Source organism: Suillus subalutaceus (assembly GCF_016647625.1).
Source record: "Suillus subalutaceus strain FC151 chromosome Unknown DFJ58scaffold_1, whole genome shotgun sequence".
In the NCBI taxonomy this organism is placed as follows: Eukaryota; Fungi; Basidiomycota; class Agaricomycetes; order Boletales; family Suillaceae; genus Suillus; species Suillus subalutaceus.
The window spans coordinates 1,253,713-1,274,713 of NW_024540250.1; the positions used below are offsets into that span (position 1 = coordinate 1,253,713).

Below are 21,001 nucleotides of genomic sequence, written 5' to 3' on the forward strand. Positions count from 1 at the left end.
CTTCTTGGGAGATGGTGACTTGATAGCTTTCATCGAGCCGTGCGCGTGATTTATGAACGGGGTACTTAGATACAGTCAATCGATCTGCCAGGGGGGACTAAGTAGTACTTAATGCTGTGGCTATGCAATGTGGAGGTGGTCTTGACCCACATATTATGATGACTAATCGACTCAAGCGCTTTCATGTAAATTGCTCACGACTTGAATAACACTGGACGAGTTCCAGCTGACGACCAATAATCTAAGCCGCCATGGCCACACCGACTCGAGTCTCTATGAAGTCTACACCATTACTTCGCGTTGACACTGAGTCCCTCACTCCTCCATCCCATATCAAGTCAAATTACGATGGCTCTCCTGGCGGGACGAGTAGTGCCAGCATTACTCCTTCACCGTCATTTTACATCCCCCTTTCACCCAATGTAGATAAACATTCTCCTTCAGCCCAATTAGCCAGAATGGCACTGTCGCAACATGACTCTGTGAATCACGCCCGAGAGGAGTCGAAAAAGCTCGTGGGGTTGCTTCTTGACCAGCTCTCTTCCAGAACGTGTCCTCCCCCAATTTTTGACGCGTTAAATGTTCATGCTACTCCATCAACTGAGGCAGATCTTGGTCACATAATTGGAGCAGTACGCAATGCAGTTAAACAGAAGTCACACAAACGCTTGCAATCCATGAAGGAAGATGGTGACGATGAAAGAAGTGACTGTGTCGTTTTCTCTTCTGAAACCACTTTTGACCTCATGGTCCAGTTGAAAGAGGTATTGCTATTTTCTGCTTCGCAGGGCTGGCAGGTATTTGACCAAGGGTATGAAATCACTGTCTCAGTGCTAGCCGAATTATCGCTGAAACTCGCATAGAGCTTCTGGATCGGGTACAGATACCGAACCATTCACCAAACCATCATCATTCACCATTCGCAGCTCTATGAGAAGAAGTAGCATTAGTGGAAGGCGCTCAATATCTCGTTCGCCTTCATCAAAGGGACACTCGCAAGCTGCTTCGCTTATAACACTGTGCATCTCCATCCTTTCTTCAGTGATATCGGAAGACTGCCGTTTTCAAATTTCTTCGCCCAGACCATCGAAGCCTCCAAACGCGCTGCAATCAGTGTGCCTTGACATTGCCCAATTTCTTGCACATGTCCACTCCAGTGAACCATCAATAATCTCCCGTATTGCGTTTGCGGTTCTTCCTGCGTTCGGGACATTTCGAAGCGAGATGCATCCGCGTTTGCTATCCTTTTTCGACAATGTTATACTCAGGGGAGTGTTTGAGGATCTAAACGGAATCAGGGGATACGTGTCTACAGATATGTCGGGTACGTTCAGTCAGATGAGCTTGGATAATGGGAAATTTACCGACAGCAAAAGACGTAGTTGTCGTTAATCATGGCCAAGGAAACCTTGTTTCTATTCAAGTTGAAATGGCCCCTGACGACGAAGAGAGTTCATCTTGCCAGACAGCTTCGTGGCAGCCTTGGACGTCTCTCGCCTCTGCGAGTTGTACCCGTATCCAGGCCACAAGTGCACCTCTCCAGCCTTTGCCTGTATATTACCTGGCCTCCATAACCCCTCCGCTATTGGCCGCCATTCTAGAAAATATCGATACTACTTCGTTGCCACCCACGTATAGTTTATGCCGGCTGCTCGATACCATAATCAACTCTAAGCCAGACTCGTATTTGGATGTATTGGAAGTGATAGCATATCATGTACCTCAGAGTCGCCGCGCCGCTCTATGCCTGTTGACAACTTTTTGGCCACGGGCTCTTGGGCATGTCGTCATTAGCAAGTCTCTGCCTGTCCTTGGTCAGGGAGAGCAACCTTGGACAGGGAGTATGCCTAATCCTCCATTGCAATTAAGCACTTCCTGCGCGCACGATTTTGTACCATGGAGATTCCGGCAGTCACAGCGGCCTTCGGCATTTGGCGAAGCCTGTTCAAGTTCCTGTCAATCATGTGCTTCCTCCATCACGGGGTTTGGACTTCTCTGCTGTGGATGTATGTGCGCCGTGCACTTCGATTGCTACGACTACCCGGAAGGCAATGTTCATCATCAGTACGCTGCGGCGGCGTCCGATTCGGAAACATTGGCCGTTCACCGCTTCTGCCTCATTCCCCCATCTAAGCGGGATGCCGACCTCATTACTGTGAAACGAGCTCAACATATTTTCAGACACGTCAATCTCTTTACCTTGCCCATTTGCTTTCATTGTTTTCTGCCGATATGGGGTTGTCAGGCATTCCACTGTACGACATGCAAGCTTTTTATGCATCTCACGTGCCTCGATAGACCGCTCGCGATCTGTGGAATTGTAGATCTCGGTTCCGTTCACATAGCGGTATCATTGGATAGCATCAGCCGCACATTCGCGGATTACTACGGGGATCTCTTCCTCTCCTCCGAAGACCTGGGGAAGCGGAGTTTTGAGGATATCTCTGTATCATCTGCCATGCTCTGGACGCAGCTGCAAATCTATAACAATGGACTTGCTCTTGGTTCATTTGTTCTAGCATCAGACAGTCATGAAGACACAGCCAAGGGATTCGAGCTGCAATTTCTGGTTGAACTTTACGAAGCTTACTTATCCTCTGGAAAACTGCCCGTCTCTGCGACTCTCGGAGAATACCTTGAAGCCAACCGATACAACCCATCCTCTTCGGCGATCATGTTTGATTGGTCAACTTTAGCTTACATCTCCTCCACCATCAGAACATCGCACGATGTACAAACTCCACCGTCAGGTGCTTGGCCAGACTTGCATGTGTCTGGCGAAAATATGGCGACACAGGATGGCAATGATGCAGCACGTCGTCCGTTTGAGGTCGTCACGTTGGGGCATCTCCGTAATTCCCTGGGATATGAATTCAATATGTTGTCCGAGGGCCCTGCGCGTCACTGTCTTTCTCATCTTCACAAACTTGGCTTCTTCACATGCGCAGATTTTCCTACGTGTGTACCCGAGCCTGGAAAATCAAGCCAACACTGCTACTTCCCACTACCGCTTGGCTTTGACTTGTCCGCTGATGTGGAGACGCTAGTGTCAGCTATCGAGGCTTGCCTTTCCGATTTGGACCTTTCGGTTAATGAATGCGGCTTCTTGCTCCTGGTGAGGCGCTTCTGGCCTAGCGGGCTGGCATCAGATTATGCCCTGCGCAGGTTATCTCATGCTGTGCTATCCTGGATCTTTGCAGAGGTAATCTAATTCTTCGATGACTGGTACTTGATTGACTTTGTTTTCCAGGATGACAGTTTGGCAAAGATTCTTCGTGACTTCATCCCACAAGCGATTGATCTCCCAGGTGTTAGGAGTGGATCTGATGCTCCTGTATGGCCAACAACTTATGACGCGCGTCGCGCACCAAGTAGTTCCGTCAATAATGGTGGTGACTATGTCGCAGCCAGGCGTTCTCTGCTTTCAAGATATGCTGCCCGATGGCTTCTAGCACTACACGATCAAGATTTTGTCGCTTATGTCCAATTATTGTCTGATAATATCCAGGATATTGCTTCGCGTCACGAACGCTCCTGTCTCAATGCACACGAAGTCCGTGCCACTCCCATGAACGTATGGTTTGCAAACTGATTTGAGGCCTGACAGTCACCGTCGACCGCGGAAAGGTCACTGCGCTTTATAATAAGATTGTGCAGAGCTTCAGTCGACTTCACAGTGCTTGATGATTTATTTCTCATGTGGCTTCAGACACTCGAACCTGAGGTGCTCGATACAACGGTACGGGATGTGATACTTGTTGACTCAATATCCGATGTTCATTAATCCAAAGTCTCTTCCAATTCTGCAACGTCTCCTCAATCGAGATTCAGCTGAGAACACATCTCGCCACACCACATTTGTTGACCAGATTTTTGCGCAAGTCGATGGGCACGCAGTGAAGATATCTGATCCATGGGGCATGGTTCGACGGACGGCCAAAGAAAACGGACTTTCGGACAGCCTCCGCTGGCTGAGGCTATTTGCTCGTTCGGGTGTCGACATTGACGTTCCAATATTTACTGAATACAGCGAACTGTCGCGGAAAGGGCTTGTAACCTTGAAACAGGCCTCGGTCTTCACTGAAGCCACCTTACTGTCCGTGTGGACGAGGTCGATGGGTCGACAAGATCTACAGAAATCGATCTCCACTATGATCGCTAGCCTACAGCCTGCTATCAAGAGTGCCCTCCGATCCTCAAGTGACGATGCTTCGTGGTGGGATTTCCGGATACTACTTATGCTGCCTCATTACTGACAACATGATTGAAGTGCATTGACATTTATCAGGCAATCCCTCGCTACTTGCTTGTTGCTTTACGGATGTGACCGCGCCATGCTTACTTCAAACGAAATGATAACAGAAGAAGATATCAAAAATCTTCCTTCAAGGCAAGTTAGATCAACCACGTTCAGCTCGTGGTCCCAAGCTGACCGAACACCAGGAGAAAGCAGAACACACTCATGGCTCACGCTACCGACCCCATTATCATCGATGGCGAACTGATGCTCGCTCTCGGTACTCTCGTTGCCACCGGCATGGAACCAGTCATCTGTCTCATTGCGAAATTCCTACACTCTTTTATTATGCACGCTTCGCTTCTTGAGGCACACGAGGTCGATAACTTCGTGTTGCGCAATGGAAGCACCCTATATCCATGGTATGCACAATCATCTCTTAAGTTTGTGATCGGCCAGACAACTCTTCCTTATCACAGTGTCTGGCACTTTTATGGGATCCAGCATCATGAGATCGCAAGTATTAGGACCACCTTATTCCTTAGAATATTGATTGTTGATCCACAGTCATTTTATGAGTTTATGTCCTCGATGAGCGAATCAACAGTTGCATGGGACATCAGGTATCTACATTCTTGTCGCCTTTGAGATGCGAATAACGTACTGGCAACTAGACTCCTAGCCCTGGACAGATTCTTTCGCATGGTACTAGACATTACTAGTCCTGACTTTGTGGTTAAAGATCGGCCCTGGAAACACAGCGTCGTTGACCTCTTCTACTACGCATTTGAACCGCTCTGGATCGACGAGAAGGTATGTCGACAGAAATTTATTTTGTCGGCACCTAATGCAACCCTTGCCAACAGGAAGAAGTTAGGACAGCAGTTGACACCTGGTTGCAGACATTACTTTCGGCCCATTTGGATGCCATTGCATCATGTTGGAACGATGCCTTTCCCTACCTACCTATGTCAAAGCGTCTCCGGCTGGTCTCCTTTCTCCTTCAGCTCCAATCACATTTCCCGTCGTGGAGAGGTAACATTCATTTTGCAACCCTAATTCTACTGATATTAAGTGTGAATTGTTATAGTGCTTTCCTGGAGCACAATTATTGAGACGCTGCTCGAATACGATTACTTACAACACAACAGCAACGATGAAGATGGCCCTGCCGCTGCTCACCTTGTTCGTCAAAATTTCCGTTAATGAATCAAGCATTCCGCTGACCATACATACCGACAGGAAATGTACGGGTTGAAGACTCAAACTGATGCCCACCCGCGAGATTTAGACCCAGAAATTCACTCCATTCAGGTGCGAGGGGCTGCTGTGTCATCATTGTTTCTGTTTGACTCCTCGAACAGCTATCGATTGCGTTGCTTGGGTTGCGCATGATGAAAAATGGAGTCGAGATCGACCTCACGTCATGCTTGAAGTTCAAGCTGTATCTGGCCAAAATGGTTGGCTTTAGTGGGGCGCAGATGGTCTCTACATTCAATGGGCGGGCGTTCTCAATCCACTTGGATGGCTTCAGTGGCATTCCACGACAGTCTTTGTCGTGTGTGAACGAATTTGCACGCGTCTTGGATGCCCCCCATCCATTTGACCTGCCGCCCTCCCTTATGAACAGTCCGTTCACCGAAGACGACAGACCTTGTCGCGTGCTTATTGGGTCCATTTGGGTGGATATCGTGCTTGGTGCTTTCTGCGCCATAGACGAACCACTCGAGCTCCCAGCTCTTACCTTGAAGAGCTTGCTGGAAGCACTAATGGCAATGATTTATAAGCATGACTTCGATAGCCCCGCGCTCAGACATCTTGATGTTCTGCTCCGCAAGGCGTTGAAGAAGACCTTAGACTTGTTGTTAATTGACCTGAGCTATGACTTGCGCCAAGTGGCATTATTTGTAATAGAGACATATATCAAGAGGGGGTCTGCCATATCTGGCGCGCTGGTGACGTGAGTGTAGTATACCTTTCAACTTCGTCGATAACTGATCTAAAATTGCCTATAGTGAATCAATTGAACGTGCTATTGCACTTGTTACATTATTGAAACATAACACTGAAGATATGTTAGTTACTCAAGCAAAATCATTTATCGAAAACACGCTTGTCACGTAAGGTGCCTTTCACTGCTTGTTCCCTAGCCGCTGATAACCTCTGGCTCAGATTGGCACCAAGTGGAGTGTTCTGCAGTCTGTTCAAAGTATGTTATCCACATGGTGGGAGTGTCTCAAACTGATCAACATGCATTCAAGCGCCCGCTGGGCTCGGATTTTTTTATTGTAATAAAATCCATCGTAGAAGATGAATTCCGCAGGGCACCCTCGTCACAGGAAAGCCTGCGAGAAGCTCTTTTGCAGAGTGTCGTGACACAGCCTCCAGACGCGGATTGGAAGATCAATCATAACATTGCTTTGAACGTGAAGGAATACACGGAGTTGGTCTACTTTGAAGGACTCAGCAAATGGTTAATCAAAGGTAAGAGATATTTCTGCCACTTCTACCACTCGTGCCAATTGGATTGGCAGACCTCATAAGTTGGCTTACGGTGACGGCACGCCGAGCATCGGCTCTGGGAAACAACGCCGGATTTGACCCCAATCTCCTGCTGTATATTTCCGCAGCCCTTTTGCAGCATAACAAAGTGCATGTCGAGGTAAAAGATATACAACATTCTTGACCCAAACCAATCAATGATCATTCCTGACATCTCCTTTAGGATCTCCTGGAGTGTACGAAAACGGTACTGAGGGTCGCATTATCGAGGTCCAATGTGGAGAAACAGAGTCTAATTCGAGCATCACACGCTGTCAGTTCGCTCAGTGACACATCTTTGAGTTCAAAGCCAGACTTGGTATCTTCTAACACCAACCACGTAACGCACATCTTGTTGGAAGTGCTGGAGGATGTTTTCCGGGCCAGAGCACGAGTCACACCTTCCACTTTGAATGCGATCATCGAGGTTATTATTTTCTCTCAAAAGATGGGCTTCATGATCTGATCATTGCCTTAGACGATTCTCTGCACCGATGTCCGAATCGTTGGACTACGACAAGTGGCGTGCAGTGGGCTTTACTTTCTACATAAGCATGCCTGGATAATCTCTGAGTCTGGGGCGGAGTTATCTGCCTCGATTTCTGTTTCGCGGTTGGTCTTCCATGCTGTAGATGTTGGGCACGCGTCGCTTTCAGAGATGATTGCAGAAGGTTTCGAGGTACGCGTTCGATGCATATCGTGGACCCGACCTCAACGAACCTCATCAGAAATCCACACAAGCTGGTACAGTTGTCCGTGCTTGGAATATTCTACTGCTCGGTGTGCTTAGCGACTCTGCTGACACACACATCCGAGTCTTATTACCGCAGTTGAATGTTTTCACGCCGGCATATTACAAGTGCTTGGGCACATATGTACTTGAAGGAACGACGCCTTCCGAATCTGCCGTGGCAGATGTGGAACACGCTTTCATAGCTCTCAAGTTGTGGCTGCTACTTGCACAGATGCCACTTGCCAACCTAACGCGAGACTCACCCAGCGTCAAAGCCATTTGGAACGAGTTGTGGCCTCCATTCGAAGCGCTGGTAAATCTCTTCAAAGCTGACAATGTCCCGGAAGATCTCTTGGTAAGATATTTGACTTCAGCCCCAGAATCCTGTGCTGACGCAGTGTCATCAGCCACTGGCCACGACGATATGGGCTTCCGTAGCAAACTTATTTCTCTTTGTGCTCCAATCACGCTCACCTGTAGGGTTGGACACAGTACCGTATGCGGTAATGTTGAATCGCTTGCGTGACTCTGGAAGGCGGAACTCCGCACTTAGCAAGGCATGATCTTCCAGAATGTCCTGTCTTTGAATCATGCTTATTTTATTTGTATATAGCTGTCCCGGGCTCTAGATGGGGAGCTTTTGCCCGAATTGCTGCCTAGCGCGGTCATTGCTCAATCAAAGCAAGATGTTGTTAATGCAGAGAAGTTGCGAGTGTTGGAAAGCGTGCAGCGACCCGTGGAACGTAGAAGGGACATGCGGATTCCTACGTAGCCCCATACAACATCAGTTTCGCAATAGATTCCAGGGTACAGGAAATTAATGAATCTCAGGCTAAGGAAAGGTCGACAAAAGGAGAGGCGGCGGATATGCATATCTCTGGGTGTCAGGCTGCCCTGAGTTTCGCTTTTTGTGCCTTCTTTCTATTCTCCTTCATGATTGTGGAGCCAATGAAGAAACCGATACCCGAAAGTCCAACTACGAGCGCAAATGCTGGCAGCCGTATTGCCCATTCACGTGCAGGAAAATAGTCGTGTATGGGGCTGAATGCGTCAAAGAAGGGCTGAAAATGGGCGAGTAACTGTCAGCTATATGACCCGTCCAACGTAAGCCTGGTGAACTGACGAGTAAGATGGCCCATGTCGTGTAGTACGTGAACACGAAGCCAGCAACTAGCAGCATCACCCCTCCAAGAGATTTGTCGCTTGCACCCTTGGATAATTGCTCCCATCAGCCAACCTTAAATCATCACATAGATTTACTGCTCACCATCACAAAGTCTGTCAAACCTACTTGGAAGTTGAAGGTGAGGTCGAGTGTGATTATAAAGAATAGAGCAGTGCGACTCCGGAGTCGGCCAAAAGTTCAAGTTGAGGTTGGGTTGGCGGACCGGCGGACAACACGACCTACATCATACATAACACGAGTGCGTAATTTGTTTCTGAGTCAAAATCTCATGCCAGCTCATTATCAACGTTTGCGAGCAGCTGAGCACCAAAAGAATCCGACTTTCGTACTTGATGATTTGAGCTTGTAACGAACAGCTCAAGGCATCCCATGAACTCTCATGCATTCGCAGCGCTTGCGCATATCCAAATCCTTGTCCTCCCAGTAGGCCCAATACCCCGTGCTGCCTTTGAGAAGTATGCGGCGGAGATCAGGACGTTCGATTCAATTCGCTTAGGTGACATACCTGCTGGCATGAAGGATGAGCGAGGTATGCGAGCCCTTTTTTACTTACACGACAGTTGTTCATGGATCCGAGTCAGCTCGTTTCATGCCAAATCCACTTTCCAGTGGTTATCTATATCTGAGCTACCCATCCCATCCTGCTCCTCCTCGCCATATATCGCTGTCTCTGTTCCGACCGTCTCACTTTACGCTAGGCATTATCGGTGTCGCTGCCTGCTCATCCTCATATTCCCTTGCTTCTGCTCTTGAGCAATTCGAGAATACTGTGCTTGACATCTCTCCGGAAGGCTCGACATTTCCCCCGGCCAAGGTCTGCTTTGCCTTTGAGGATGAAGAAATTGCTGGAAGCACTGGTCTCGGACACGCGTTACCTGGGATTGTTTCGATTCCGAGCGTGATGGGGAACAAGAAACTTTATATTGGTACTCTGCTCGCTGATCTGTGCTCTCACATTCTAGCTGAACTTGGTCGTGTGGTATGGATCAACATTTGATACAGAGTTTCGAGGACCTTACTAACGGATTTATAGTACCATGTTCTGGAGAGTCCCATAGGAAATGAGTATCTGAATTCTGCTCTTTTCCCGACACTCCCTTCTCCCTCTGAGATGCCGCTTTCTATCAGTTCTGGAAATTTTGGATATCCTTCGTACTCGAGCCAGCCAGAACTCAATTCATCAGGCCTCGCAGCGCCAGGTATCCAGATCAAGCGTAGTTCGACTGCTGGACCTGGTGTCAGTCACACGGCATCCCTTATCCAACGGCAATCCACAATTGGTCCCCCAGCGGTCAGAAAACGCGCCAGTGCAGTCGGTGCCGTTTCGTCACATGGTAGACTTTATAAGGTTCTTGGTGATTTCTTCCTGTTGGCTGGTAGGACAGAAGATGCATCGTTGTGGTCCGTGTCCTCTATTCATCTTGTCGGTTCATCATAGTTAAATTCGCCCAAGGTATGCAGAAGCTATCGTGTTGTTCAAGACCGGGCAGGATCCTGTATGGCATGCCTCTGTATTAGAAGGGATGGCAACGGTTTTTGTTCTAGATGCATGGTCGGCTGGCCAAGGCCTGGTAAGTCAGCTATCACTCTTGGTGAGCGATGTTGAAATCGCATGCAGCAATCCTCTGTTAGCAACAGCGGTGTCAAGGAACCTTGGGCAGACATATACGAGCTGCTGTCTCAAGCTGTAGCTCTCTATCACAAGGCTTCTGAGCTTAGCCAGGATCATTCACTTCTGGCCTTGACATACTGCACAGCTGTTATGCGCCAAACATCCCTCCTTTTCTGCACCTGGTCTACCAAGGGATGGGGTGCATTAGCTTTTGCTTCAATGCTGCAGCCAGGGTCGACCTCATATACGCAGAAGACAACGTCTGATAGCTCCTGGACAAATCTGGAGCGCATAAGTAGTGTGTCAGGCGTGTCTCGTTCACAGATAGCGAACACCGTGTCGCAAGCACACGGCCCATGGTTATTACATCTTGGTCCTCATGAGCGGCTCACCATTTTACAATCTATGGCGAGCATTTATTCATCCCTTGGATACAGGCGGAAGGAAGCCTTCATTCTGCGCGAAGTCATCAGCTGCATCATGGATCTCATTGTTTGTGGCCGGGAAGAAAATGACGTTCTGCGGAAATCTGACGTTGGAAGCGCAGGCGTGGACAATCGCTCCGAGAATGGTGACGAAGTGAACATAGTTGGGAAGGGGGCTGTTGGTGTGCGACAAAATGAGATTCTGGAAGGCAATCAGAGCATCCTGAAACTCCTCGTCCGTGCCTGCAAGGTCCTTGGTGTTGATCTGGAAGCGGTCTGCGTGGCAAAAGTAACAGATGGTACCAGCAGCGAAGTAGGGGGTGGGGACAACAACGGTTCTGCCGTGGAGGACTTAGATGGCTCAGCAGATGCGGCGAAGGAATCTTTTGGGTGGCCAGAGCTTCAAGTTGGAGTTATTCGCGAGGCAATTGCTGTAGCAGAGGCACTTCCTGGTGAGTGGTATTTTCCACGAGACAACAGTCTCTGAGGCAGCCCCAGATCCGCTCGCTGTGGCGCGAATATCATTGTCTGCGTTGAGAACAATGCATTTCGTGTTGGCCAGTAATGATCAATACCATCTGTATCAAACTGCTGGACGTGCTCTTGCTGCTATGCGTCGGCGCGGTGATGCACCAGCAGTCGAGTACTGGGCCGGGAACCCTATCATGAGTCTTGCATTACTGCCGTATGTGATTATTACAAACGGTACGACCACATTAACTCCCGCCCTCACAGGTTGGCCTTGCACCGCCTGCCAATTGAAAATCTATGTTCCATGTTGACTGCGAAATCATCTGCCACGAATTCGCTGCTTAGCGGGATCATTGACCCTTTCCTATATAATCCCAGGAAATCATCAGGACCACAGGTCAGTTCCTTTTTACCGACAGTGAAACGTGTTTTCACCGCATTTTCGGAATGTTCATAGAGCAAAAACTTAATTGTCCAAGGTGAACCTATTGAACTCACGATCACCTTGCGAAATCCTTATGTGTTCGATCTGGAAATCCAAAATATTTCGCTCAGGTATAACATTTGCTGTATCGGTTGACCAATGAATTAACCTTGAGATACTTAGCACGACTGGTGTGGAGTTTGAATCCAGTCCTGTCTCAGCACTCGTCATCCCTCCCAATACACTATATCCAATTACCATCGTCGGCACTGCGAAAACGCGAGGAACTTTGGTTTTCCGAGGTTGCATTGTTCAAGCCCCTTGGGGAGCTCCGAGAGAGTTTCTATTGCCTGTCCCGACTGATGTCGATCAGAATCTTTCTGCACGCCGTCAAAGTGCTGTGAAATGCGAAAGCGGTCGCACTAAGTATTGGGGCCTCGACTCTCGTCCGTGGGAGAAGGATGGGAAGCGACTCAGTACATTACTCCCATCCCCCAAGAAACCACCTCAATTTTTACAATGTGTCGTTGTTCCTGAGCAGCCCCTGCTCCGAATCAGATGGACGTCGCTCACGCACGGAGCAGTCATGCTGTACAACGGCGAAGAGTATGTGTGCTTGTTCTTCTAAATATTTCTATTGATTGATGCGCTGCAGATCGACCATTCGCTTGACTTTGGAGAATATCTCTACATTGCCGATTGGTTTCCTTCGGTTATCTTTCGAAGATTCCACCATTGGTCCCGCACAGGAAGCTCTATCCGAAGGAGAACTTTCTGTCTTCGAAACATATGAGACAGAATACGATCTTCTGCACCGCAAGGCGTTTTCATGGCGCAATGAGAAGGAGATCACCAACATCTTGCCAAACCAAAAAGTGGTTCTTTCTGTTACCTGTGTAGGGAAAGTTGGATGGTATGTTTCTACTGATTCCTCGACCTTTAGCGGGCACTGAAAGCATTGTTAGTGCACATGGTACCGTCCACATATCGTATTCCCAGGTCAATCGAGAGCACGAGGAACAGGTGCCTGCATCCGAGGTGTTCTACACTCGACAGTTATCGTATCCGGTGACAGTGACTGTTTACCATATGCTGGAGTGTCATGATCTGAGCCTCATGCCAATGGTTGATGTGGACTATGATAGCATTAGTCGCCGGGCTAATAATTCCGTGATACACTTCCCAGAAGTTGATGATCCGGTAGAATGGTGCTTGTTTGCAATTGACGTCCGCAACACATATGGGCTCCCATTTGAAGTTACGTTCGAACGTGAACAAGCTGGTAAGCACAGGACTTCTATATCCTCCTCCACTCCTTCCTGATGCTGAGGTTCCACAGGAACGGAAAGTGCAGCTGTTTCATCAACCGTCCCTCCAGGGTCAATGTCACGGTAAGTCGTTCACGAAACATTTACACGCGTGGCCTCACGCCAGGTGTATCAAGTATCATGCTTCCGGTTAAGAAGTTCAGGCTATCAGATGATCAGATTTCGCAACCCATACCGACATTGTCAGACCGTCAGTTCGTCGTCGGAAAGTCCAAGTTGTCGATAGAAGAGGAACAAGCTCAACGAGAGCTGTTCTGGTATCGTGAAGAGCTCCTCAAGATCGTTTCCGCTCGATGGAAAGAGGTCAGCCATTTTTCACTCAGATTATATTCGTCGCTGATATGCATCGGTTTAGACGAATGGCGATAGACACGGAGATCTCTCACTGCGACAACAACGGTTGACGCTCCCGATGTTAAAGGCCTTGCGGACAGACGTGGTGGAAGTTGACTTGACGCTAATGGTGGACAACCTGGATAGCTTACCCCAAGAACTCGATTATAGTGGAGGTAAATACATCGCTAGTCCAAACGAGATGCTCTACCTTCGCGTCGAGGTTGTCAATTCATCATGTTCGTTATTTCTCGAGAATTTTTCTCACGCAGCTCGCTAAATTTGCTCACAGTATTGCCTCTTGTGATGACACTGGACTTGATTTTTGATCCAGCTGAACAGGTCCTGTCGGAAGGTGTTTCATCTAACATAACAATAGGGAGGCTGAAACCCGACGAAACCAAGGCTGTGGAAGTGCCACTGTGCTTCCTCTGCACTGGTCGTTTCGAGATTGGGGCGGAAGCTCGGATAATGGGAGCTTTGAAGAACAGTCGGGTAGGTGCTAGTAGAATTTGCATCTCTGTTAGAGAGGATGGATAGTACGATTACACTTAATTCGCGATTTCTTGTCTCTCGATGTAATCTGTATATAATCTTACGCTGTCCAGACCTTCGCAATCAGCTCCGTCAAACCTATGGGAACCTCAGTCAGATGAGGAACGATGCCAAGGATATTTATCATACCAATATCATTTGTATTGAACTGATAAACGCCAACAAGCACGCCAACCGTCACTGTTCTCAGTGTCCAGCTCGCGATAGGGCCAATGATAGGAAATTTGCGTTTGTGCAGGTAGTCCACAATCATTGAGTCGAACTAGCATAAAGAAGGCAACGTCAGACACTCGCAGAATACCCCCTGTACGGCTCACGCACCCCAATATGAGAGTGCATCACTAAGCTGAGACCAAGCAATCCGTCGAAGACTGGGTAAGATGACCCGGAGGTGACAAAAGCTGCTGCGGTCATGGGTACGAGGGAGGCTGCAAGAAGTCGTTCGAATGCCCAGTGATACGAGCCATCCGTCTTTGATGGGGTAGGGAACTCGATAGGGTCGTTGACTGTGCCCTTTATGATAGCTGTCGAGTGTGAGCGTAAGCTTGTCGGGTATCACATAGAAGGGTTTATTAAACATACGTCCACCCGGCACATATTGGGTAGTCGAGCTTGCTCTCACTTTGATATGTAACATAAGTGAGGAGTAGACAAGGTTCGAATTGTCCTTACCTTGCAATGCAGATCGCAAGACATTACGTCCAGTCGCGGAGGCAAAGGTTCTAGGCAGCGTTGAGCGAAGAAGCATAGACGAAGCCATTGTGGCTGGCGGTGTCAACGATGCTAGTGAAAGCAAAGAAAAATGGTGGGCGGGCCGCGGTGCGGAGGAATGTGGATAAAGCCGCAGGTCGTCAGCGGGATGATTGGGAAGAAAGCGCGAATTCCCATATATGGAAATCAATAAACGAAATCAAAAAATTAGTCCCACCGAGGATTGAACTCGGGACCCTTGCATGGAATGTAACCTCATAAGTACAACGCTCTGACCACTGAGCTATGGGACTATCGATAAGCGATGGCGTATTGTGTGTTATTATGTAGAACACCGAATATCCAGTTTAATAATCCCAACTATCGGAAACATTACAATATCTATGGTTCAGGAATAAGTGGCTCTTCCTCACAACCAGATGCTGAGATCCGAAGGAATCTAGTTCCCACTCTTCTTGCTTGCTCCTCGGAATGAGTGATCCAGACTATCGCCTTCAACCCGTTTTGCGGGGACCTGAGGTCATTCAGGATGAACTCTTCCACAAGCTTAGTCGACTGATGATCGAGAGCAGAAGTTGGCTCTAGAGAGAAATAAGTCAGAGCACGTCTCAGTTGTAATACAAATAATATAAGATAAATTAAGTCTTACCGTCAAGTAGAAGGATTTCAGCAGTGTTCAACCCCATTGCAGAGGCCAACGCTATCCTTTGCGCCTCGCCACCACTCAAGCTAGTCCAGTTCCTCTCCCATAGCTCATCATCGATGCCCCACCCCTTGGAGATGTCCATAGCGAGGGCGAGATCAGATTCCGAGGTCGATTTACGAGACTGAAAGGATGTGACCGTTGCCATAAAATCGCGCGGCGTGCCTGGCAGCAAAGCGGGTCTCTGGGGCACGTAGAATATCCGCGTTCTAAATGCAGGCACGCCTGGAATACGGGACGTCTTCATGAGTTCCCCGTGGGAGTGTTCATGGCTAGTCAGGGGTCATGCATACCATGTGCCTTAGCTGTCCTGGCGGTGGTGAACATAGCATGTCAAACGTGAGAAGTCGACTTGAAGGAAGGAGCGTACCGTCCTCTGTATAAGATCTCTCCGTCGTAAACGTTCAGATGGGCGATACACTTTAAAAGTGTAGTTTTCCTGAACCATAATGTATAATAGGTTGAGCCTCCAAACGAAAATACCACAGGGAGAGAAAGTTAATGTACCCTGCACCACTCTTGCCTTGTAGAACAATGATATCTCTCTCGTTAACATCGAAGTTCAATTGAGAGAAGATGGTGTGCTCTTTGTCCTTCCTACAGGCGATGTTGCGGGCTTCAATCAACTTTGCCATGGTGAGTTTTCACCAAGTCTTTAGTATGACTTCAGCGGAATGTGTTGGTTTCCCATACGGAAGGTGTCCGCCACCTTAATATCACTAAGCAGCACACTATTTTTGTGCGTGTTCGGATTGGTGCACTCTATCAGTGCTACGTAATATACTCTCGTCGTTCTGCGGAGATGGAGATTATGCCGGGCTAGCTGACAACCACACTGGTACTGCAGAAACCCATGAGAAGAGATGTATGCTGATAATAGGGTCCGAAAGTACGTGTCTAAGTATAATTAATTCAATGTTGAGGGGGCATACCCATCTCTTCCGGGGTCAAAGTAGAGCTCTCGATCATCACACCGACGCCAACCTTGGCAGCATTCTATATTGTTGGAATGTTAGATTGGACAACATCGCAGTGAAGTGGGAGACACTTTCCTTAAAGTGATCGATCTCGCCCGCCACTAGGAACGCAAAGGTTGGAGCAAAGCGTTGTTCAAGCAAAGCAGAAACTTTGCCTGTGGAGTCCAACTGTGCTCTGAAGGTCGCCATCCGGAGGTCGTATTTTGCACCGAGAGTTGCGATAGCATCTCTTCGTTGAGGAGAAGCCATAAGCTGAAGATCTGCTGCGACCTCCACTTTCTCGTGGAGCTTCTGCCAGTACGTAGCCTGCAGAATACCCGATGGTTGAACTTGTGCGGTTGCAATCCAATTTTTGTCATCGCTCGTGATCTTGGCTAGATATGACGTCGTGAACTCAGACATATCAGGAGTTGGCCGTTGGTAAAGGGTCTCCACGCCCAACGCAAGGTTTTTTGTCACAGACTGGAAGTAATTTCCGATGTATATGCCAGTGAGGTCTGCAGGCCATGGATTGACAGCTTTCGCGTTCAATGAGTAATCCTGGCCCTGGTAATCGTGCTCCAGTTGGATCATGCTATGGCCAGCTTGTGATGAAAGCTATGGATGAGGATGTGAGAAGGAACGCGTGTGGACAATGGGATAGGAAAAACAAACCTGCGTCTGGATCTTTGTGATGGAGTTTTCAGCCCACCCTTGGTTCATACGTGCGCTCACATTGCCCTCATGGTCAACGCTGCCTTGGAGGAACATCTGCGGGGAAAGGATCAAACAAAGTAACAAAGGCGAGCAAGACAAATTGGCTAACATCGTTGTTGGCGAAAACAGCACCAAAGTTATATGATGGTGTTGAGACTTGCGACCCGAGAATGAAAGAGTGTGTAACCTGAAATGCCGGGTTCATTGACAAACTCTTCGTGAGATCAGCCCTAGCACCATCAAACATGAAGTTCGTCAGGTGAGTCGCTATAAAACGTCAGATATGACTGGAAGATCAAACGACACAAGGAAAACGCGTACACTTGACCTCCTTCTGCAAATTCTCGACTGTACCCGGATTCGGGAGATCCAATGACTTGCGCCATTGTGAAAAGCGACTGAAAGCGCTAGTCAGAGGAGAAAGGGCAGACGTATACAATGACTTTGGTGCCTGCGGCACGGACAATGGCAATGGGTCAGCAGAGGCATCCTTTACAGGAGGAAATGCAGGAGACGCCATAGAGCAACACAACACGTCTGCAAACCGAAGTGACGAATCAAGCTTCAAAAAATTAAGCGGAACAAACACTGACAAATTCGGCCTCAGCATTTCGCAGAAATGTTGCAATTTGCTTATAATAATTCTATTGCTCTTTGACGCTTCTTCAAGTTCTCGCATGTAAGCAGACAGCTGCAAGGACAATGCATTGCACGATGAAAATGAAGCGTTCAATGATAAGTCGAGGATCACTAAATACTAATTGAATTTCAAAAGTTTACCCAGGCGGCAGCAGTTCAGTTCCGTCCGCGTCTCAGTATTGGAGCCACGGATGCAGCTAGTTCAGTCTCGTCATCATACAACTCCTACCTTGGAAATTAGGTTAAGGCCAGGTCCATCCATCATGATATCGTGGGGCGGACTGTCAGTAAGACAGATCACCCTAGTTTAGTACTGCTAGGCATATAGGCTCAAATATGCGGCGCCGTCAGCAGTTAGCTGTGATACATAACGTATGCTCAACCAGGTGCGTCCAATCGCAATTTATAGTTCGCGGACCTCTGAACGAAAAAATTTTTCGCGGCTTTTATGTTTTCGCGCGACGGGAAGACGTGTGGTGGTGGCCACCCGCGTCTAAGAAGACCATAAAGCATTGTTATCGAAAATTCTCCGAGTTCGACCAAGGAGTGCACTATTAGACCATACCATGTGAGTTATGACCACGCTTTTCATTCGGCTGATCTCTATGTTCCCCAGCTGGGCTCAAGTTAAGCGCTGAGCTTGAAGGCTGTTTCTCTTTTTGGCAAACGGTGTTAGTTTCCACGCATTATTATTTTACCGTCACATCTCCCAGCGTGCGGAAACAAGTGACGCTAGCGTGCTTGCGCTGACCGGCCTGTCCAAAGCCTGTCAAGACATGACTCGGAGTTAGTGGTCCCCGCGCAGATGCTGTTATCCGATCTTTATATAGTGTGTTCGGGCGGTGACCGGTGAGGCTGGTTCAGACAATGCAATGTATATGCAACACAGTCAGAAACTAGTCCTAATTCCGAGTAAGTATTTCAGAAATCTGTACTCTGTCAAGGCGCCACACCATCAACTAACGTCGAACTTAGCTTCTGCGTCAATCGTTGAGGCAATACCGTGGAAACGCTGGCAGCTGCCGGATAGTTGCCGGATAGCAGCTTTAATTTCACATCCGTTATTGTATCACCAGGTATATCACCAGGTATCGCATCAATGCTGCGCAGCTCCATTAATGGGAAGCGTGGCTGCGTGATAGTACATTTTTTGGCATAAAATTGTATCGTTAGTACTTATTCTTTCACTTCTATTCCCAAGCGTCATATTGATATAATACATAAGTGCTTGCTATCTCAATCCCCTTCGTCCCTAAGTTGACGACACTTGCTCGCTGACTGGCATCAGGGCGCAAGTATGGCTCTCCCATTGACTGCCGCACACCGTAGATCTATCGTCATTGCGTTCACAACTGTGGTATGTCAAAGACATTCTCATTTTGCTACCTTATACTCAGCTTCACATATAGCTGATTGTGTGCTATTTTATGACTATTGGTCGCGAAGACAACTACACATTTTCCAAAACTTTGTCTGCGCAATGGTCGATACACGAGGACCCTGTGGTGGTTTCGGATGTCAAACAGACAAACGAAACACCATCCAAGTTGTCTTCTTCATCAAAGAGCAAACCGTCACCCTTCCTTGGAAATGTAATTCCACAAGTCTCTCCCCCTCCCCACAGAGCCAACGCTTCGTTGGTAATGCTGGCTCGTAATACCGATCTCAATGGCGTGATATCAAGTGTAGAACAGCTAGAGGCGAGGTTTAATCGCAAGTTCAATTATCCCTGGGTGTTTTTGAACGACGAGCCCTTCACTACCGATTTCAAAAGGTATATGTACCGTGTCACTATCTTGCGCAGTTGGTTTCTCACGCTTTGTCAGGCGTGTCAGTGTGTTAACCGACGCAGATGTATCTTTTGGGTTGATCCCTCGCGAGAACTGGGTCCAGCCGGACTGGATAGATGAAGGACGAGCTCAGGAGGGACGCAATAAGCTAGTGCGACAAGGTGTAATTTATGGCGGCAAGTTCATCATTCGTCAGACCTTCTTTGTTATCTTACCATTGAAATCACAGGTAGTGTTTCGTACGTATATCCTTGCAACTCATTCAGGTACTTTCTCATCCTCAGCTATTAGTTACCGCAACATGTGCCGATTTAACTCAGGGGTAAGCGCCCCACGGTGCTGGTTTAGAAAGAATTTTCGTTGGCTGACCTTCTTTCTACAGTTCTTTTTCCGTCATGAACTCTTAACGCCATATAAGTGGTACTGGAGAGTAGAGTCAGTCGTTGACCATATAGATGAATCGGGTGCTGACCCATTCTGTAGGCCTGATGTTAGATACTACTGTGACATGGATTATGACCCCTTTCTATTCATGGAGGATCACGACAAAGTCTATGGTGAGTTATTCTCATTATACCTGGTTGAGCTGCTAAATTTATGCAAGGGCAGGCTTCACGATATCCATGCCAGGTAAATTCTCATCTCCGCTGCATTAATAATAGCATGAATCGCGCTCTCAACAGAATGGGAACCAACTATACCCTCGTTGTGGTCCACGGTGAAAGGTAGGCACTAATAATCACGCACGGTAACTTGAGAGTGAACCTATTTGGCAGATTTCATCGCAGAACATCCTCAATATGTGTCACCAGACAACTCAATGGACTTTCTATCTGACAATGCGGGTGATTCCTACAACATGTGTCACTGTAAGAGTCGTTCGATCTCATGGTTTAGAAATGATCATTGACGCCCACTCAGTTTGGTCAAACTTCGAGATTGCAGATATGGATTTTTGGAGGAGCGAAGCCTACACGAAATTTTTCGAGTACCTCGAGAACACAGGAGGGTTCTACTACGAGGTAAGTTTCATCTCTTTTTCTTTTCATATTCGCTGACTGCCATACACAGAGATGGGGAGACGCACCTGTTCATAGCATCGCCGCAGCCTTATTCACGCGCAAGGATCAAATACATTTCTTTAAGGACATAGGCAAGCTTTGGTCATGTCGTTTAGTATTCGTAGCTGATCCCTTCGCAGGTTATAAACACGCTGAATTCGCTCATTGTCCGCAAGGTAAACAGTGGCGGGAAGGACACTGTTCGTGTGATCCAAATGATAACTTCGGTGCGATAATACTCCATGGTTCTCCTGGTGAAACTAACGACGGCACAGATTTTGCGCAAAATTCGTGCCTCAGGCACTTTATGCGGTTGCAAGATTAGATGACTTCGGTTGATTGGATGTAGTAGACGTTACAACTTCATACGTGTATTTCTACCATAGGCTACTGCAGGCTACTACAGGATAAATTAATCTAAGTCGCTTGACCCTAGTAATGCATATTTTTATGATCATGACTACATATATTGACCAGGCACGGTCAACAGGGACGATATGTAGCTTGATATTTTTATTGGACCGAATGTACATCCAGAGAAATGAAGGGAACAAACCACGTGGAGCTCGAGGAAAAACT

General features: G+C 47.8%; 7 protein-coding genes and 1 non-coding gene across 8 annotated transcripts; 3 read left to right on the forward strand and 5 right to left on the reverse strand.

The window, feature by feature from the left end:
* Positions 1–275: 275 nt before the first annotated feature.
* Positions 276–8,074, forward strand: DFJ58DRAFT_648717 (uncharacterized protein; the record flags this gene model as incomplete). Its single annotated transcript, XM_041381491.1, has 22 exons — positions 276–811; positions 864–1,324; positions 1,383–3,202; positions 3,251–3,553; positions 3,608–3,739; positions 3,792–4,213; positions 4,271–4,394; positions 4,451–4,659; positions 4,717–4,860; positions 4,912–5,050; positions 5,104–5,272; positions 5,328–5,422; positions 5,480–5,551; positions 5,602–6,197; positions 6,253–6,357; positions 6,410–6,446; positions 6,499–6,721; positions 6,772–6,899; positions 6,963–7,205; positions 7,257–7,457; positions 7,507–7,866; positions 7,919–8,074. 22 exons carry the CDS (start codon positions 276–278, stop codon positions 8,072–8,074), a joined length of 6,675 nt encoding a protein of 2,224 aa, XP_041251537.1.
* Positions 8,075–8,395: 321 nt separating this feature from the next.
* On the reverse strand, positions 8,396–8,691 carry DFJ58DRAFT_648882 (dolichol phosphate-mannose biosynthesis regulatory; the record flags this gene model as incomplete). The annotated part of the gene is made up of 2 exons (XM_041381494.1): positions 8,396–8,572; positions 8,635–8,691. 2 exons carry the CDS (start codon positions 8,689–8,691, stop codon positions 8,396–8,398), a joined length of 234 nt encoding a protein of 77 aa, XP_041251538.1.
* Positions 8,692–9,066: 375 nt separating this feature from the next.
* DFJ58DRAFT_648922 (TRAPP II complex) lies at positions 9,067–13,830 on the forward strand (the record flags this gene model as incomplete). Its single annotated transcript, XM_041381499.1, has 15 exons — positions 9,067–9,226; positions 9,279–9,676; positions 9,731–10,098; positions 10,151–10,268; positions 10,316–11,186; positions 11,227–11,419; positions 11,470–11,602; positions 11,663–11,760; positions 11,813–12,235; positions 12,285–12,542; positions 12,595–12,911; positions 12,969–13,020; positions 13,074–13,260; positions 13,313–13,529; positions 13,583–13,830. The coding sequence occupies 15 exons, from the start codon at positions 9,067–9,069 to the stop codon at positions 13,828–13,830; spliced, it is 4,041 nt and encodes a 1,346-aa protein (XP_041251539.1).
* Positions 13,831–13,885: 55 nt separating this feature from the next.
* DFJ58DRAFT_835709 (SDHD, membrane anchor subunit of succinate dehydrogenase) lies at positions 13,886–14,605 on the reverse strand (the record flags this gene model as incomplete). The annotated part of the gene is made up of 5 exons (XM_041392256.1): positions 13,886–13,923; positions 13,975–14,107; positions 14,167–14,369; positions 14,428–14,466; positions 14,518–14,605. The coding sequence occupies 5 exons, from the start codon at positions 14,603–14,605 to the stop codon at positions 13,886–13,888; spliced, it is 501 nt and encodes a 166-aa protein (XP_041251540.1).
* Positions 14,606–14,764: 159 nt separating this feature from the next.
* On the reverse strand, positions 14,765–14,849 carry DFJ58DRAFT_t9. The gene has a single exon. It is a non-coding gene; the product is annotated as a tRNA-Ile (tRNA).
* Positions 14,850–14,937: 88 nt separating this feature from the next.
* Positions 14,938–15,894, reverse strand: DFJ58DRAFT_648880 (P-loop containing nucleoside triphosphate hydrolase protein; the record flags this gene model as incomplete). The annotated part of the gene is made up of 4 exons (XM_041381493.1): positions 14,938–15,137; positions 15,206–15,531; positions 15,630–15,698; positions 15,767–15,894. 4 exons carry the CDS (start codon positions 15,892–15,894, stop codon positions 14,938–14,940), a joined length of 723 nt encoding a protein of 240 aa, XP_041251541.1.
* A 277-nt stretch (positions 15,895–16,171) lies between these two features.
* On the reverse strand, positions 16,172–17,452 carry DFJ58DRAFT_648314 (eukaryotic porin-domain-containing protein; the record flags this gene model as incomplete). The annotated part of the gene is made up of 5 exons (XM_041381468.1): positions 16,172–16,255; positions 16,306–16,833; positions 16,891–16,986; positions 17,042–17,199; positions 17,254–17,452. The coding sequence occupies 5 exons, from the start codon at positions 17,450–17,452 to the stop codon at positions 16,172–16,174; spliced, it is 1,065 nt and encodes a 354-aa protein (XP_041251542.1).
* Positions 17,453–18,753: 1,301 nt separating this feature from the next.
* On the forward strand, positions 18,754–20,978 carry DFJ58DRAFT_753902 (glycosyltransferase family 15 protein). Its single transcript, XM_041387957.1, has 13 exons — positions 18,754–18,928; positions 18,981–19,345; positions 19,398–19,537; positions 19,591–19,600; positions 19,653–19,683; positions 19,744–19,796; positions 19,845–19,918; positions 19,971–19,991; positions 20,045–20,086; positions 20,138–20,230; positions 20,283–20,383; positions 20,433–20,649; positions 20,698–20,978. The coding sequence occupies exons 1-13, from the start codon at positions 18,869–18,871 to the stop codon at positions 20,745–20,747; spliced, it is 1,257 nt and encodes a 418-aa protein (XP_041251543.1). The 5' UTR covers positions 18,754–18,868; the 3' UTR covers positions 20,748–20,978.
* The last annotated feature ends 23 nt before the right edge of the window (positions 20,979–21,001 follow it).

Excerpts from the sequence above, each read along its gene's own strand:
- DFJ58DRAFT_753902 (XM_041387957.1), top strand. The coding sequence starts at position 18,869 with ATGGCTCTCCCATTGACTGCCGCACACCGTAGATCTATCGTCATTGCG. Across the intron at positions 19,684-19,743 it reads TGTGCCGATTTAACTCAGGG|TTCTTTTTCCGTCATGAACT; the intron begins GTAAGCGCCCCA and ends TTCTTTCTACAG. Across the intron at positions 20,231-20,282 it reads TTCCTACAACATGTGTCACT|TTTGGTCAAACTTCGAGATT; the intron begins GTAAGAGTCGTT and ends ACGCCCACTCAG.